The 17,735-nt window shown below is 42.2% G+C and overlaps 1 protein-coding gene across 1 annotated transcript; it reads right to left on the bottom strand.

Moving 5' to 3' along the window:
* Window positions 1–486: 486 nt before the first annotated feature.
* mknk2 (MAP kinase interacting serine/threonine kinase 2) lies at window positions 487–11,719 on the bottom strand. Its single transcript, XM_015394990.1, has 14 exons — window positions 11,579–11,719; window positions 10,992–11,214; window positions 10,544–10,634; window positions 10,333–10,434; window positions 9,853–9,950; window positions 8,155–8,234; window positions 7,983–8,056; window positions 7,796–7,900; window positions 7,639–7,694; window positions 7,406–7,501; window positions 3,744–3,938; window positions 3,495–3,659; window positions 3,363–3,403; window positions 487–3,277 (listed from the first exon to the last, which is right to left on the bottom strand). The coding sequence occupies exons 2-14, from the start codon at window positions 11,040–11,042 to the stop codon at window positions 3,004–3,006; spliced, it is 1,428 nt and encodes a 475-aa protein (XP_015250476.1). The 5' UTR covers window positions 11,043–11,214; window positions 11,579–11,719; the 3' UTR covers window positions 487–3,003.
* Window positions 11,720–17,735: the final 6,016 nt, after the last annotated feature.

Raw genomic sequence — 17,735 nt, 5'->3', positions numbered from 1 at the left:
TGCAAACTAACCTGAGTGAGAAACATATTCACCTTACAGGAATGTTGAAAGTGGCATTAGTTTTATTTAGCAAATCATATTTTGAATCTCCATGGAAGCAAAGGTTTGGCACTCAGGGGGAGTCCAGGCTGCAGCTCTTGCAGGAGGTTGCATCAGACCAAATCATTTCTGCAAACAGCGCCCCCTACAGCTGCTGCGAGCTGCAGGCAAGGTGAAACTAGTCACATTTTGTTGGTGAAAATAGGTGAGCTCATACATCCAGAGACATGTGAGTCAGTCTCTGCTGGTATCAGGGAGTGTTTACAGATCCAGATGAAAGGCCTCAGCCTTGCTCTAAAGATAAGGTTGTTGGACATAGAAAGGTGATGGTTCAGGAGTTCTTATCCGGGTTCAACCCTGACGGGAATAAATAAATAAAACAGATAACGGAGACGATTGTAGTTTAAAGCATTTTATTGCATTTTTTTTTTTTTTTTTTTAGAAAAACAATACAAAATTCTGTTTGCAACTGTCAAATGTTGCCTTGAGTGAACTGCTATCATTCACATGGTACAGTAAAGTGCTTATTTTTAATCAAAAATGTTTTGTTCTTAAATGACAAACTTAATTTCTTCCCCTGAGCTCGATAGGGCCTGGGGCTTTTCAGTGTTAAATTAGGTCATGGGTTTAATAAAATGCTTGTGGACTGTATCTGCATTAACAGACTAACCCGTCTTCATGTTGATGAAAAGGAGCTGATCTTAGGATCCATGTTGGACTGCAGATGACTGGACTGTGGGCTACATTCAAACTGTGTAGGCTTGTGATACTGTCCATTAGAATGACTATTTTAACACTTTGACAAACAATACAACTCTGGAGGCTGCAAGATTTCATTTACCCCCTCCCCCCAAACAAAAACAAAAAAAGGCAGACCAGAACAAAAACTGCAACTGGGCAGATATTAGAAATGGTCATGACCAGTATAACTCTTACAACATCCACACGGACATTACAGAGTATGGTCGAAGTGTGTGCGTTAAGTTTCCAGCCCCGTTAAATCGGGAACAACTTGAAGCTTAAAAGGGGAAAAATAAAAAGGCAAAAATACTGAAATGTATAGGTATCTTCAAAACCCCAAAGATTGCCTGGATCGTCAGCTTAATGCTTTCAGATTGATAGCAAAGTAGTTTCCAAAAGTGAAGAAAAAACAGCTGCATATATAGAACTTCAAGTAAGTCTCATAAGACATAAAACCCCGTAATGATGAGTGTGTAGAAAAAGTATTTAGATCCATTACAGTGTCCTATTCTCAGCAGAATGGGTCGGTTGGAGACCGCTTCCAGAGTACCGTTGTTGCAGTGCTGCCAACGGGACATGGACCTTTTTCCACATCTCAATGCTACATGATGGACGAGGACGCGTTTATCGTCACAACTTGAACCTTCTTTGGTGAAGCGGCCACAGCGCTGAGGCGCCGTCGCCGGTCCGTTACATGTCAGTTACAGAGTGAGATTCAACCCATTCCTGACATTTGCCAACTTTCACACAGCAGGGGAAAAATAAAATAAACTGGGCATGAACGCTCCAGATTAAACAAGCTTAACCACATACAGCACACTCTGAACTTTAAAACAATTAAAAGAAAAACTTAAAGGACATTTTCAGGTGCTGTATCGAAACCAAACAGCACCACAAATAAAAAAAATTAAAAAATGAGTGGCACATTGATGTGGAGTCGTCTGAACATAAAAGAAACTCGTCACGCTGATTTCTAAGGTTTTTTTCCTGGAATGTTTTTCCTTTAAAATGCTTTTCAGTAAAATAATAACCAGCTTTTTTTTTTTTTTTTTTTTAAAGTAGTTGAGTTCTGGAAATTCTGTGTGGCAAAAGAAATCAAGATTTGTCAAATTTTTAACGGATCCAATAGAGAGCAAAAGAATAACAAAATAAAGATACTCTGGTCACAGTGGCCGTGTGCTTTTTCAAACCCCTTCAAGGATTTCTAACCTTTACTTGCAAAATATTTAAGGTTATATCAAATGCACAAATTCAACAGTAGAAAAAAAATATATATATACAAAATTCTACTTGTAGAAAAAAAAAAAAAAAGTGGATTGCTTACAATGAAAGTAACACTGCCCCAATTTCACTTGTTAAACAATTTAGAGAACCTGAAATTGGCCTGATAAGAAAAAAAAAAGAAATAATTTTGGGTGGCCAGACCCCCCGTACCACAAACTGTTCAATCTTCATGCCATCAGACTTGAAAACAAGAGCTGCGGCGGCTGATAACGTGGAGGAGACAAACTGAAAAAGGGACAGATTAACATTCTTTGCTCTTACAGCATTAAGTGCATGGCCACCGGGCTGATGAGTGCACGCTCTTTCTCAGACACATACTCAGATGTAAGAAAATGATCTGCAGTATATGGGGGGGTGGGGGTCTGAGCAGTCTCTAGCCACAGAGCGGACTGCACCAGGCACAGACAGAATTGGCTTTAAGCCCTTTGAACCTCTCGGATACAGAATCCATTAGAGACAGAACAGCCTTCATATTGGCATATTGCATAAGCTTTTAAGTCTGGGCCGCTCGTGTGTGTGTGTGTATACATACAGGCAAAAAGAACGTTCCAGATAACTTAATTCACAGTGGATCCAGTTGTAACATGGGAGCAGCACAACAGGTAGTCCTTTGGTGTCTGAGCTTAGTTTTAAAGTTTGGACTTTTAAACTGAGTCATAAAGAGAAGAAACACTTTCCCAAATCATGAGCCGACCCTCCTCCCCAACCTGAATGTGCTCTATGCAGGTCCTGTGTAGATGTGCTTCAGAAGTGCTGCATAAGGGTAGAAGGCATTCAGAGGGATGGCTGCAGGCGCCACCCTTCTTCACAGGTCGGCATTGAAGCCAGAGAGCAGAGGAACCAAGAGTCAAAGAGGAGCCAAAACGGGGAAGGATCTCGGATCAGTCCAGTCCAGAGAGTTCTTGTAAATGAGGTTGAGAACTCCAGGTTTGGAAAGGTTCAAGCACAGTCTCCTACAATGACGAGAGGGGCCAAGAGCTGACACAGCTCTGCAGCAGAGACAGGCCCCCCCTTCGGCTGGCTGCCCCTCTGCCGGCGCCGCGCCAGCTTGGAGTTGGATGGAGGCGAGAGGCGCATGGAGGAGCCTCCAGCAGCGATCACCAGCGGGACTTCCTGTTGCTGCTGCTCTTCCATACCGTCCTGTTCAGCCAGCTGCCGGTTTACGGCCATGGCCTTGTCTGCGAAGAACGTTAGATCCACAGCACTGCTGTTTCTGGAGAAGAGAGGAAATGAGTTAAAAAAAAAAGGAAAGCCATCTTTTAAAGCAGGTTTACTGAATAAAGCTTCAGTCTTCTTACCTCTGGTGGATGATTGATTTTGATAAAGAGTCAGACGCTCCCTGTAAGGTTAAAGATTAATATATTAGTAAAGAGGTTTCAGGTTCAGACCCAGAAGTAGACGCTCAGCCATACAGGGACGTCCACACTTACCCCTTGTACCCATGGGTGCTGCAGAACCTGGCTCGCACTCAGACGTTTTTTGGCATCCCGAACCAGAAGTTTGGATATCAGGTCTTTGGCACTTGAGGAGATGTGAGCCCAATCCTTCTCTGGAAACTCGTACTTTCCTTCCTGGATACTTTCAAACAAAGTGTTCTGCGGATAGAGAACGGTCCACCATCAGCCATCTTTGTTTGTGCTGATCGCACACCCACAGAGAATCAATGGTAAAAGAATTACCTGGCAGGTGTGGCAGGGTTCTCCCAGCTCCCATCCGCAGTCACCGCCACATCGACCGACAAACGGCGGATAACCACTCAGCATGATGTAGAGGATGACTCCAAGGCTCCACAGGTCGCAACGCTTGTCATAGATTGTCGCTTCTTCGCTGAAGGCCTCCACCACTTCAGGCGCCATGTACTCTGCTGAGCCACACTGTAATGGAGAAAAACAAGGATTTAGAGCCGCTGCAAATCAGAATGCCCCAAAACAAGCAGTGCTGCTGAACTCTTGTCAGCTGATACCTTCTGTTATGGCTGAAAGGGGGAAGAGAGCCTATTTTTGCACAGGACCTCATTTGCCTGAGTGTCTGACAGTCACATGTGAATTTTAAATTGGTTTAAAATTCTGATTCAGTTTTCCTTGTAATGAACCGGCTGTTTGCTGCTTTAAGCTGAACGTTAAACTTTACACAGCTGCATGGGGCTGTTTATAGGGATAGTCGCTGCCTTGATTTGTAGCTGGGGAGGAAATGGGGGCAAACATCAAAGTGCTGGGAGAGGATCGACTGTTCTTTACAGCTGGGGCAAAGGCTGAGCAACAGTTAGCTGCACAAGTTGGATACAAACAGCAAAATTTAAGGGAATAGAAAGAGAGGCAGGTTGATCTAACAGATTCCCTAAAGGCATTTTAGCTTTGGGATTAATGAGACTCTTACAAGTTACCACCCCTGAACGTGCATCTATTAAAGGCAGTGTTTACACAGTAGGTGTTCATTGTGCCCCCGTACCATACAGACCAGCTGCCTCCAAACAACCCCCCCATCCCAGCTGCTTCCTTCTGCAATAAAATTCACTGCAGAGGAATCTCAACTCAAACAAAGCTGCTTCTGTCACTATATCCCCTCCCCCACCTTTTATTCTCCATGTTTGGGGTGACCTGCTACCCAGACAAAAACAGGATTTTTCACCCGTTGATATCTGAGCACCTACTCAGCATTAAGCCTAAAGTGGAAAGCAGACAAAACTCAACTTGCTGAAACAGGAAACCAAGAACGCCACAGAAAAAAAAAAAAAAAAAAAAAAAAAAAAAAAAAAAAGTGGATTGCTTACAATGAAAGTAACACTGCCCCAATTTCACTTGTTAAACAATTTAGAGAACCTGAAATTGGCCTGATAAGAAAAAAAAAAGAAATAATTTTGGGTGGCCAGACCCCCCGTACCACAAACTGTTCAATCTTCATGCCATCAGACTTGAAAACAAGAGCTGCGGCGGCTGATAACGTGGAGGAGACAAACTGAAAAAGGGACAGATTAACATTCTTTGCTCTTACAGCATTAAGTGCATGGCCACCGGGCTGATGAGTGCACGCTCTTTCTCAGACACATACTCAGATGTAAGAAAATGATCTGCAGTATATGGGGGGGTGGGGGTCTGAGCAGTCTCTAGCCACAGAGCGGACTGCACCAGGCACAGACAGAATTGGCTTTAAGCCCTTTGAACCTCTCGGATACAGAATCCATTAGAGACAGAACAGCCTTCATATTGGCATATTGCATAAGCTTTTAAGTCTGGGCCGCTCGTGTGTGTGTGTGTATACATACAGGCAAAAAGAACGTTCCAGATAACTTAATTCACAGTGGATCCAGTTGTAACATGGGAGCAGCACAACAGGTAGTCCTTTGGTGTCTGAGCTTAGTTTTAAAGTTTGGACTTTTAAACTGAGTCATAAAGAGAAGAAACACTTTCCCAAATCATGAGCCGACCCTCCTCCCCAACCTGAATGTGCTCTATGCAGGTCCTGTGTAGATGTGCTTCAGAAGTGCTGCATAAGGGTAGAAGGCATTCAGAGGGATGGCTGCAGGCGCCACCCTTCTTCACAGGTCGGCATTGAAGCCAGAGAGCAGAGGAACCAAGAGTCAAAGAGGAGCCAAAACGGGGAAGGATCTCGGATCAGTCCAGTCCAGAGAGTTCTTGTAAATGAGGTTGAGAACTCCAGGTTTGGAAAGGTTCAAGCACAGTCTCCTACAATGACGAGAGGGGCCAAGAGCTGACACAGCTCTGCAGANAAAAAAAAAAAAAAAAAAAAAAAAAAGAAGCAAGGATCTGATGGGACATCCTTAAACTCATTTACTCTTCCTGTACATCTGTTGCAATCACCTTGTTCGCTTACAGTAACATCCTCCTTAAACCTTCCTGTAAGCTGCAGTTATCTTCTGCTCTACGGCTAGATTTGTTGGTACTGCAGCCCGGGGGCTTTCCACCAACCATGTGACCAGTCAGGCCACACCGGCAGCTCTGACGACATACCTCTGCCGCGTGTAAACTACAGGATTAGCTGAAGAAGTTTACTGAACATGTTGGGTCAGGCAAAGACACACCTGTAGCAACCAAAAGCAGCTCTGAATTAATGAAGCTGCATTTTCTTCCGTCACGTTCAGATTCTGCAGTTTAACTCCTGCAATTAATTTGCATCTCTCTGCTCTGACCCAGTGATTTCATTCATGTGCAGTAAAATGCTTTGGGTGCAGCTGAGAAATCTAAACACTTTTTGCAACAGCAGCTGTAGGAATGTGATTAAAAGGGAGCGGAGTGCAACTGCTAAGCGAGACAAGAAAATCAGATAACATTGTTCCACCGATCAAGGAGACAAAAACAAGCTTCAGCGCATGACCAGACAGGATATTTAGCCCTCCCTGCTTCCCTCCCCTTGCTAACAGCTTCAGCCAACCACGGTCCAGTTGCTAGGTGGTGGGGGAAGGACTAACATTTCTAGAATAAGCTTTATGAACAGCCTTTGTAGAAAAAAAAAAAAACAAACATAAAGGAAAGGGCAGGTTTGAGGGGGCCGCTGGCCAGAGACATTTGCAGAAGAGGCATAACTTTCCACCCCCCACCCCGCCTCTCACAGAGAGGGAGAGAGAGAAAAAAAGAAACTAGTTTGTGTTTCTCTTATCCGTGCCTTAGGATATGGCCTTGTAAAAGTTATACTGCCTGCTTACAGGCTTTAAATCCCCAAGGATATCACACAATGTTCTAACCTGCGGATCAACTAGTCTGTTAATAAATCCTAACACTCTAAGTGATAAAAAAACAAAAAGTCCCCTCTGAATAGTTCGAAGTACAAATGTCCCAAACTGCAACAACTTTAGGAAATCTAAATTTGATCCAGAAGTTGAACAGTAAAACCTGATTCACGTCTCACGGCAAAGCTAAAGTTCACCTTCATGTTTCTAACCCCCCCCAACCTGCTCTGCTGCACGTTTTCACCTCAACTTTTGCAGGACAGCAGTCGCCCCGTTTTCTGGATACAGTTCAGAGGAGATGCTATGTTGGAACAAAACGGGGTTAAACAAACCTAACCTCCAAACTAATGGAGCTAAATATTTACCACAGATAAGCAAAAGAACAACATCAAACAGAGCAGTTTATAAAGAGAGGATCTGGGAAACAATCCAAGCTCTTTGAAAGAAAGGACATTGCTCTGTACAGCCATAAGCTCACACCACAGTTCCTCCCTGAATCCATCAACTATCCAGCAGCAGACAGCTCTGAGGGTTGCTCAACAGGTGATCAGATAGAAAAATCCAATTACAGCCACAGCGAGGACATAAAAATAATTTTTGCATGACATGTTTAAACCTCCACTGATGAGGATATGGAAAACAATCAGCTGGACTTACAGGAGTGAGGAGTTCAGGGGTAGAGATGGGAGAGCTGTCACTGTTCAGTTTGATCCCACTGCCCAGGTCAAAGTCACAGATCTTGACTGGAAAAATCTGTCCAGAAAAAAATTCAAGTTAGTTAGGCTGCATCAGGTCAAGTGAAAGATTCATTATGATAAAAATGGATATCGTCACAAATTCCATTCAACAGCTACATGTGTTAGCCTTTGAGCCAAGTGGAGATAACTCACCTTGTCTGCACTCTCACAGAGAATGTTTTCAGGCTTCAGATCTCTGTGAGCCATTCCTGAAAAACACATAGAAGAAAATCAGTCTATTAAATTCCTGTTTAATGTTGAGATAAATCTGGAGTCCAATGCAAACACAGCTGAATGCATAAGGTCTTACCTTTGTTATGCAGGAAATCTAAAGCGCTGGCGATGTCATAGACAACCAGACTGGCTTCCCGCTCACTGAAGTGCTGCCTCTTGTGAATTTGCTCCAGGACTGACCCTAATATGGGGGTGAAGGTTAACCGTTTAGCCTAATTGAAAAACACAATGAACCTAGACCGTCAATAAAGAAGGGAACATACCTCCTCGGAGCTTTTCAAACACCAGGTAGAATTTGTCTTCCTCTTCAAAAAACTCCACCAGCTCCAGGATATTCCTGCAGAACAGAAGGAAATATCTAAAAGTTAGACATCCAGTAATCTGGACATGACATACAATATGCTGTATTTAAAGGCTGTAATGAGTGTAATATACCTGTGGCCCTGACACTGGTAAAGCATCTCCACCTCACGGAAGACACGGCTGCGGCTATGACCTGGTCTTTTTTCAATCATCTGAAACAGAAGAAGAGGGAAGTTAATATGTAAAAATCATTGAAGGTTCTTGAAAACGTGTTCCTTTTGAAGAATATAAAGTTATTTGACTCATTTCAGCAACTGTTCAAACTGAAAGAGCACAAAACCAGAATCTGCATAGAAATAAACTTTGTGAGTGGAAACCACTCAGAGCCATGTGGTCCCCTGCTAATCAACCCAGATCTCCAAGGGCCCTTATTGCTCTCTTCCAGTTCCTAATGCTAGATTGTTTACAACATAAAAAAACCCTCACTAAAAATAACCGTGTCTGGAAATACACCACAGCAAGGCCAACAGCTGCACAGCACCCTGCCAAGAGAGACTGAAAGATTGCTGACAGCAAAGCGGGGGCCTGAAATTTCCAGCCCTGGCTGGTTATTGTCCCATTCGGAGGCTGTGCATGCCTCCCTTCCTGGTAGCTGGATTACTGACGGTATTGAAGCACAGAGGGGCCCAGAGTTGCAGTGTATGTTAAGGATTACTGCACTGACAAGAGGCTCATGAGTAGACCAGAGCCTGTTCACAGGTTCTGTCTGAGTCAGCAGAGCCATAAACACCATGGCTATGCTCTCCTAAAAACAAAACTCCATTTAAAAAGAAAATCCTGCAAAAGCTTTAAAATATAAACAATCCATCTGCTACTAGAAGAGTGTAGGTAGTTTAGGAATATCACCCAGTTACAACCCTGGGAACAAAATAACTTTATTATAAGCCCTTTGTTCAGAAGCCTGCAGTCAGACACGCTGCACAGACTCCCATTACGGAGGCGCACGCCGACCCAAAACATCCCAGAGTCTGGAGGGGGAGGGGAGAGACGGGACATCTGGCAGGAGCAGTCTGAACCCCCCCTCCGTCTCTTCAAAGACCTCCAGTAACCAACTTTCCTGCCTTCTCTCCCTGCATAACTACTAACCCCCCCTTAACCGTCCTATTGCAAAGTTTGAAAGTTTGAACTTGAAGAATAAACATCCTGTCTGCAAGTTAAACTGAGTCAGATGCTCACTTTCTATTCAGAAAATCCTAAGAAAAAAAAAAGTAGTAAAAGCTACAAAAAGTGAGAACAAAAACAGTGTAAAAATACCGGGTCACATACCGCCCCCTCCTTCCTCTTTGGGTTTTGTTTTGGAACAGTACACAGTACATTATGTTCTCACTATGAGCGTCCTCTGTAGGCAAAAGGGGTAAAATAAAAAGGGGTGGATATATTCCACAAAGCTCTCCGATAGGCTCAAACTAGAATCGAGAGAGGAAGTGTCCGATAACAGTGGTGCTAACTGAAAACAGTGCAGAGGTAGCACAGAGGAGCTCTGGAAACATTCAGAGGCCCCCCACCTCAAGCAGAAGGGACATAAATAGTACTTGAGAGGGTTTTGTTGTTGTCTTTTTTAACTCTACAAACAGCTACGGATACCAATCTAATCAGCCAAAAGAGCTTTCTTGACATTTCATGCAGCAGTGAGTCTCCAAAAATCTTTTTTTTGGAAATGGAAAAGTTAATCCTGATTGCAGACAGAAGAGAAAACCCATGCTGCAACACCATCATCGCTGTTTGATGTTTTTATAAAAAAAATGTCTAGTCCGTGTAGCAGTGCCTTACCTTGACAGCATATTCTTTGTTGGTGATAAGGCTGATGCAAGCTTGCACTCTGGCATAGGCACCCTCTCCTAGTACTTCTTCCTGGAGTCTGTAGACATCTGAGGAATAGTGGCAGGTTGTTAAAATCATCAGTTATGTCCAACAACAGATATTTATCAACCTAAACATTTCCCACCTAAAAAAAAAAATCCCACGACACCATTATTTCTCACAATTAAATGTCCAAACAAATGCAACATGTACAACCCCCTCCCCTCCAAAAACGCATAAACAAACAACAGGTTGGACATCAATAAGGGGTATTAGCCTCAGCTCAACTTAAACTGACATGGCTGTCTTTAAAAAAAATTTAAAAACTTGTCAAACAATGATATAAATGCCAATATTTATTCTGCATCAACAATCCAAACAATGTTTGTCACGTGTTTTAGGAAAAGCAGCATGAAACATTAACAGTTAAGATTTTTTTTTTTTTTTTACCTTCAAATCGTCCAGAGAAACTGTCAGTTGCCCTGCAACGCTTTTTCTTCTTGTTTCTCTTCTTGGCATCGGGAATGTCAATAGGCTGGCTTGAAGGCATGTCTAACAAATGAGGACATCATTAGAAAACAAAACGAGGGATAACTTAACTTATAGAGAGTTTGAGGTGGAATGGATCAAAGCTTTTATTTAAGCTGCCTGAAACACTCACCGTGTCTTGGGGCAGAACCAAATTTAAATGAAGAATCAATGTGATGGGATCCATTCTTGGTGAAGTCGTCTAATTCAAAGGGATTTTGACCCTGAGGAAGTCATAAATGTTGTTATTGTACAAAGTCTCAGTTAACAGCTCGGTCAAGATCAGCAGTTGGGCAGTTCTATTCTGATATGGCATTATCAACTCAACTTCAAAAACTAATTTGAAGCACAATCAGAAATCCTTAACAAGAAAACAGATGATTTAACTAGTATTAAATCTTTATTTGAAAACTTTTTTTTTTATTCTTGCTGAAGCACTTTCAACAAACCTGCACATACATGTGCAGTCAGCCATTAACCATGGCACAATACATTTTAGGATGATCCCCCTTTCAACACTGATAGTCCTGCTCTGATTACAAACTGCAGCCCTCCCCAACATGGCTTCTGGATACACTCACCTTGAAAGAGCGATGGAATCCAGTGACTTCGGTGATCTTGTTTTGAACCATTTTTGCTTTGATTCGGTTGATTTATTTCCTTGGAGGATGTGCGGCGGCAGTGGTTTGATTTTTGCGGTGTATCAATTTGCACTCCTCCGAAACGAGAGTCGTTTCAGTGGGAGCAGCAAGTGATGACACTGCGCTTGGTGGTAAGCTGCTATGGCGCTGCTAAACGGGAGCCCTGGATGGACGAAACAAACACACCCACATAAAAAATAAAATACCAAAAAGCTTCAACCTAGAACCACTTATTTTTATAACTCAACATTTAAACTAAATGCTAATCCTGTCCGAGTAAATTCACACCACATAACGAGAACACAGGTTTGCTGTATATTTAAAAGTGCCAGAATTCTCCACCAGGACATTTTAAGCGAGCGGGACGCCCTCAACCGTCAAACTAACATATCTGATACTGACTGTGCAGCGCACGCGAGGTTTAAACCGTTAAATTAGACTGTAACGGTCGACCAGCTGCACATTTAACTCGCCATTTGGAACTACAAATAAAAAATGTTTAGAAAAATGGAGCGCGGTTTACTTACCCCGTTGTTTAAGTTATAGCTCCAGTTTTAGCGTCGGTGTTTGACCCACTGCTCCAACGGCCGCTGAGGGCAGTCAAATGGGATATTCGCCGGATAATTTGTGCGTGGAAGGTGGCTGGAAAACTACGGCGTGGGTGTTTTTATAACCTCCTGGTGGCTCCTCCTCCACCACCTCCTCCCCCGTCCCACTAGCAACGGACGAGAGGCGTCACGTGCTTTCTAGAAAAGGACATCTTGGCTCGGTTCCAGTTCGATTAAGTTTTAATATTTAAATGAGTTATTTGAGTCTGGCGCATAAATACATCACATTTTGATTGCTTGATGGAAAATATAATTCATATTTCTTAGTGAAATCTCTTGTAAGGTAATGATAACATTTAACAGCAGGGGTAGCGTCACTACGCAGCCATTGCGCTCTGTTTAGCTTCATTACGGCGGAATGTGTGTGTGTGTGTGTGTGTGTGTGTGTGCGTGTGTGTGTGTGTGTAAGGAAATGGTGAATACGTGCGTGGCGGCACAGTCGGCACGTACACACGTCCTGTGGGGATTTTTTTTACTCGAGATGGGCTGCAGAGGAAATACTTGTCGACAGACGCGGAGTGTTTTGGTATCAAATCACAAGCATGGCTTCTACTGATCACATCAATAAAAAAAAAAATGAAACATCGCCCCTTGCAAAGAGAATGCAATGGCGGGTATCCCGTTCTAGTTCTGTTATGCATAAACCCTCTACAGATCTATCTGTGGATTCATGCATGCCTATGAGCACGCGACAAAAAAACCCACGGCTGACTCAATCCACTCAGCTTGTTACTGACATCCGCTACTTGATGCAATCTTACAAAGACATGGAACCAGCACAGATTTTAATATATGGAATCTTCGCTTTAAAAACTAAAAATTTCTTTGGAGGATTTTTGTTAGATTCAGGTCAGTAAATTAACTAGTTTTTTTCTGTTTTTGTCTAAATAAAAAGCAGATATAGACTGACAAAAAAATATATATTTTTTTCTCATTTCCTTATGATTTTTTCCCCAGCTTTTTACTGTCATTACACTCTCACAAGTACAGAGCAACAAAATGAACTCTGCATTTACCCCATTCCCTTGGGGGGCGGTGGGCTGCCATTGTGTGGCACCCGGGAGCAGTGGGGTTAAGGGTTTTTTGCCATACTGGGGGGGCCAGTATGGCAGTCTATGGGGCTTGAAGTCAGAACCACTAGATTCCCTGCTGTATGCCCTAACCAGTAGGCCACCATTCCCCTAAGCATGATACAGTCAGGGGCGGATTTAGGAAATTTGGGGCCCTAGGCAAAGACAGGCATGGGGCCCTCTGAATTGAGAAGACGACACATAAAACAGACCCTTTATACAGATACGTTTTGCCAATCAGTAAGCCCATTCTATCTTAGCTGATTGCTCCTTCTATTGTTTCCAAAAAGGCAACGGCAAAAGTAAATAACCCAGTCCTTCTTTTCACTGTAGACAAGCCATCATCTGCCTCTCTGTTCTCCATTTTTCATTTGGATGAAATAAAAGCTGCATGAATCATGACAGCAGACAAGATAGAGCAGAGCAGGAGGCGGGGTTACCAATCTACTTGCTCTGGAGTGCAGAGTTCGGTGCCCTTATACATTGTCACCAAAGTCTCCAGTTGCAGAAAAAAGTCGTTAGATTTGGTGCTAGGCTCTTTTTGGAAATAAAAGAGCCAGCGAGGTCTGAAAAGTCGCTGAATATAGCGACAAAAGTGCTAAGTTGGCAACTCTGGTCTTCCCAAAGTTTGCTTTCTTACGGCTTGCTACTGTCTGTTTGGACCTTTCTGAACATGTGCAGCAAATGGACTGCACATAAGCGTTCTGATGGTATTTTAGCAAAAGGATTTTTATCAAAAACATAATCAATGTGCCCAAATAAGGAATAGCTGTATTAACCATACGTGTAAACAGAGTTTTATGGGGGCCCCAGGAACTTGGGGTCCTAGGCAACTGCCTAGTTTTGCCCAATGGTAAATTTGATTTTTTTTAATGTTTTAGTTAATCAGTTATGATTGATTACAGAAGTGCTTACTCATCGGATTCAGATATCTGATATTGGCCCAAGCTTTTCTGTTTTTATTAGCTGCAAGTCCTAAAAATCACATCTGACCTAAATAAAATTACAATTCATCAGAGGCTCTAATTAGCCTGAATCTGTTAATTTAGTTACGGAAATAACATGCTCATTTGAATGCACCTGCAGGTGTTGTTTTGCATGTTATAAAATCTTGACTTAAATCAAGAATATCATGCAATCAGAATTGCTTTTATTCTGCTTCAATATATGCTGCATTAAAGTTGTCAGACAGATGTGTGCAACATCTGTAGTCCCTGATATGCAAGTATGTGAATCCCATTGAGCGATTGGGAGGATTTGTAAACAAGCAGGTGCAGATAAGCCCTTCTGTGATGTGCAGTGACGCAAACCTGCATGTTTTTGCAGCCCCATGGAGCTCTTGTTCTGACGAGGATGGTGACGATGTGTCATGGCTGTGATAATGAAAGATATCCAAGAAATCTAAATGTGCAGAAAAGATCACGCAAACTAAACCATCTGCTAACTGTGAGATTCCTCAGCAGTGTCACTGCACAGATCACATGCTCATGCAGTATTTCTATCATATCAAATAGCTACTGTGATCCACTGTAAGTAAAGGGTCTCCTGACAACTATATAGATTGTTTATATCTGATGTATGATTACATTTAAAGCCTTTTAAACACGTTTTATGTTTATTATTTCAGGTCTGGCAGCCTTATCACACCACATTCTTTGTCCATAGACTGCAGCGTGTCTCATGTGATGATAATTATTGCAATTAATCCTCAGTGCAGTCCTGTTCTATGTATGTATTTATGGGTCCTTGGTTAAGCCGTGTAAACTTGCTGTTAGCTGTAAGCAGTCTTGTGACTGGAGTCTCTTTGCTCCTCCTTTAACTTTCCGCCCACTCAAACATAAACCTAAAGGTAGCAAAACATTACGCAAGCTTTCAGCTCACTCTACTTATCCAAGAGCACATCATGTAGTCGAGGCTTTCAGAAAAACAAGATCTCATTTGGAAGTGGGTGGGACGTTGTCAGAGTTACTGCAGGTCAAGCTGGGGCAGAATGGGCTGACACATGAATACCTTCAGATGGCTACAACTCAGTCTGATGTGGAAGGAGTCCTCCCTTTCTCTGCAGCTCAGAGGATCACGCTGCACAGATTAGAAGTGCACTGATGTCTTAGTTGTTTTTAACAGAATAAGGAATAAATGAATACGTTTTTCATCCTTCAAGCAATCCAGTAAAATTACAAATTTAACAAAATAACACAGTTTATAACTAATGATACTAGGGCTGCAAATAACGACTATTTTGCTAATTGATTATTCTTTGGATTATTTATCGATTAATAATCGGAAAGCAAAAGGTTCCTTAAAGAAGAATATTTTACTAAATAAACCACATGAAACGAAAACCTTTCCTGGATAGCGCATATTGACAGATTAAAAATTTTGATTGATGCAAAATATTTATGTACGGTATATATATTTGTTTTTACAATGTTGTTACAGTTTCTGCTCTAAGTAGGTTGCTCTGTCAGCTAAAGCAATGTTTTCAAGTCAGTATACTCCAATTAACGATTCATTGATTATTAAATTAGTTGACAATTATGATTAATCACGATGAATCCGATAGTTTCAGCCCTAAATGATACAAATAACTTTATTAGGACCCAGAAACTGATGGCGAGATGGAGCAGGGACGCCCTAATTACATATATTATATGAAATTGTGTTATATAAAACTGGTCCTATTGTCACTCTATTAATATGGATTCATGTAATGGAAGTAATTTCTCCCTGGGATTATTAAAGTATTTCTGATTCTGATTCCTGGTTGATGGGACAGGTGTTGTGAATGAAACGGTGCCCAGCTTGAAAGAGCTCCTGTGTGTCGCTGAACGTGTGCATTGATGACTGACAGACATCTTCTGCCTCCATTTATCTGTTTACTACAGTCTGTTGATTTTATGTTAATATTTATTTGAAGACATTTCAATTAGTGGAAAGAATTGCAGGTGGGAATATAAAATAAAAAGTCTAATCAACCATTCACGACCCCCATGCAGGACCTCTGTTGACCACCTAGGGAGGCTGGTTCATTTTGCAACAGTGCAGTGCTTCCAGTTGGTCTATGTTGAGCTAAATCTAATGCCGCTAGTGGCTAAAAGTTACACAAAGTTGCGTTAACAGACATGCATCTCATAGCTCACCAACAGGGGGACGGACTTCACTTCTTGTGAAAGCCTAGGATCATTCCTTCAGCTAGCTGATTGACAGTGAAAAGCAGCAAATGTGAATGTCTTTTGTGCATGTTTTTCAACCCTGGGGCTCAAGGTACGTTACCATGCACGTTTATAGATGTTTGACCTCCTCAGCTCACCTTATATCAGTTGAGGGCTGGTCAACAGGTTTTTTTGCTGAACTGCAATTATCTGAATCAGGTTTGTTGTGACAGAAACATCAGAAACCTGGGCAAGGCGGTGTGCCTTGAGGATCAGGCCTGACAAAAAACACTACTGTAGGCGACAATACATTAAAAACCTCAGTATACTGTGATAGAATGAGGAGAATTCCTATACAGGACTGTAATATATTTGATAAAACATGGACACAACATGTTTTACATCAGAACTGTGGCATCCAAAGCTTGCAGCAGCCACTGAAAAAGACAAATTCCTTGGATGCAAGTTTGAGATTGGCGGATGATGACACAAACCTGTTTGTTGCAAAAATATTCCCTTCAGGACAAGCAGTTCAGCACATGCAAAAGCATGAGTGAAACTGTTCACAGCTCTCGTAAGTGCAAATACATTCACAAGATTCACCTCTGGCACACTCAACACCCTGAAAGGCCAAGCAGATCAGTGGACTGCATGCAGCCAATAGCCTTACACTGTTACAATGATATGCATACTTTTCTCAAACGGGATGCTGGCAGCGGGCCAGAGTGTCCAGTGTGCCTCTCAGATGCAGCCTCGTGTTTAGCAACAGGATACTGTAAAGGAAGCAGCCTCCAGAGAGGAAGACACATAAACTCGCTGCTTTAAAGTTATCGACTCCTGAAACATTCCTGAAATCGGCAGCATTTGATTTGTTCCAGCTCGCAACGCTTTGTGTTGGAGTCACACTGTGAACTAGTTACATAACCAACCAGTCAAAACAAACTGCCCTGAAACGATTGTTTGATGGTTTTGTTTTTTTCACTTCAGTTTGAAAAATCAGACTACCGATAAAATGATTCTAATCTTATAAAGCTGCGCCGTCACATTTCTCTTTTTGGTCTCAGGTATTTAAATGTTCTCATCTCAATTAAAGCTGGTGTTTTAATGATGCATTCAAATACCTTGAGATAATAGTAGCACATAGATTTTTATCGAGTTTTATTAAAAGAATCTAGTTTTTAAGTTTAAATTTCTTCTGGGTTTTTCCTTTATCTGGCCCGGTTCATCCACATGAGCGTGAGAGTAAGAGTAACCGTAAAGGCCTTCATAGAGATTACGACTTGACAATATCTAAAAGAAAAACACAGGAACATTGAAAATCTGTTTATTAGGCATGGAGTTTAGGTGACCTCTCCTTTCATATGTCAGTATCAGTAGCTCTTTCTATGACTCAGTACCAATGAAGTAGCTGTAAGCCTTAAAAAGGTTGGTGACCCCTGATTTAGGCTGTACAAAGGATCCGGCACAAATAAACAAAAAGTTTGAAGTTTAACTGACAGGGCTATAATTTCTGGCTTTGTTTGCCTTGCATGAGCGCTCTGTGCACAGCTAAGATGAACACCTAAAAAGGACACTAAAGCCATGAAGTGTCAGCGACTGGCTTAACAAGCGCTGTCCAAATAGTGCTGGTAGTTAGGATCAGAAGCAGTTTGCTTCCTAGTGCCAATGCAGTTAGCATAAGGCTATGATGTCCCTATAGCCACTACCAGGAGCTCTACTGTTGCCCACAATCCTTTGTGTGAGAGGACGTTTCCAGAAGGCTGTAATCCCAATATTACCAGTGTCACTCATGTGTGCATCTGTCGCGTAATGACATCCATAATCCAGAAGGCCGTCTGGATTCAGCAGAGAAGT

The sequence above is a fragment of the Cyprinodon variegatus genome, unplaced genomic scaffold, assembly GCF_000732505.1.
Source record: "Cyprinodon variegatus isolate N-32 unplaced genomic scaffold, C_variegatus-1.0 Scaffold717, whole genome shotgun sequence".
In the NCBI taxonomy this organism is placed as follows: domain Eukaryota; kingdom Metazoa; phylum Chordata; class Actinopteri; order Cyprinodontiformes; family Cyprinodontidae; genus Cyprinodon; species Cyprinodon variegatus.
This window is presented reverse-complemented; position numbering and strand designations above follow the sequence as displayed.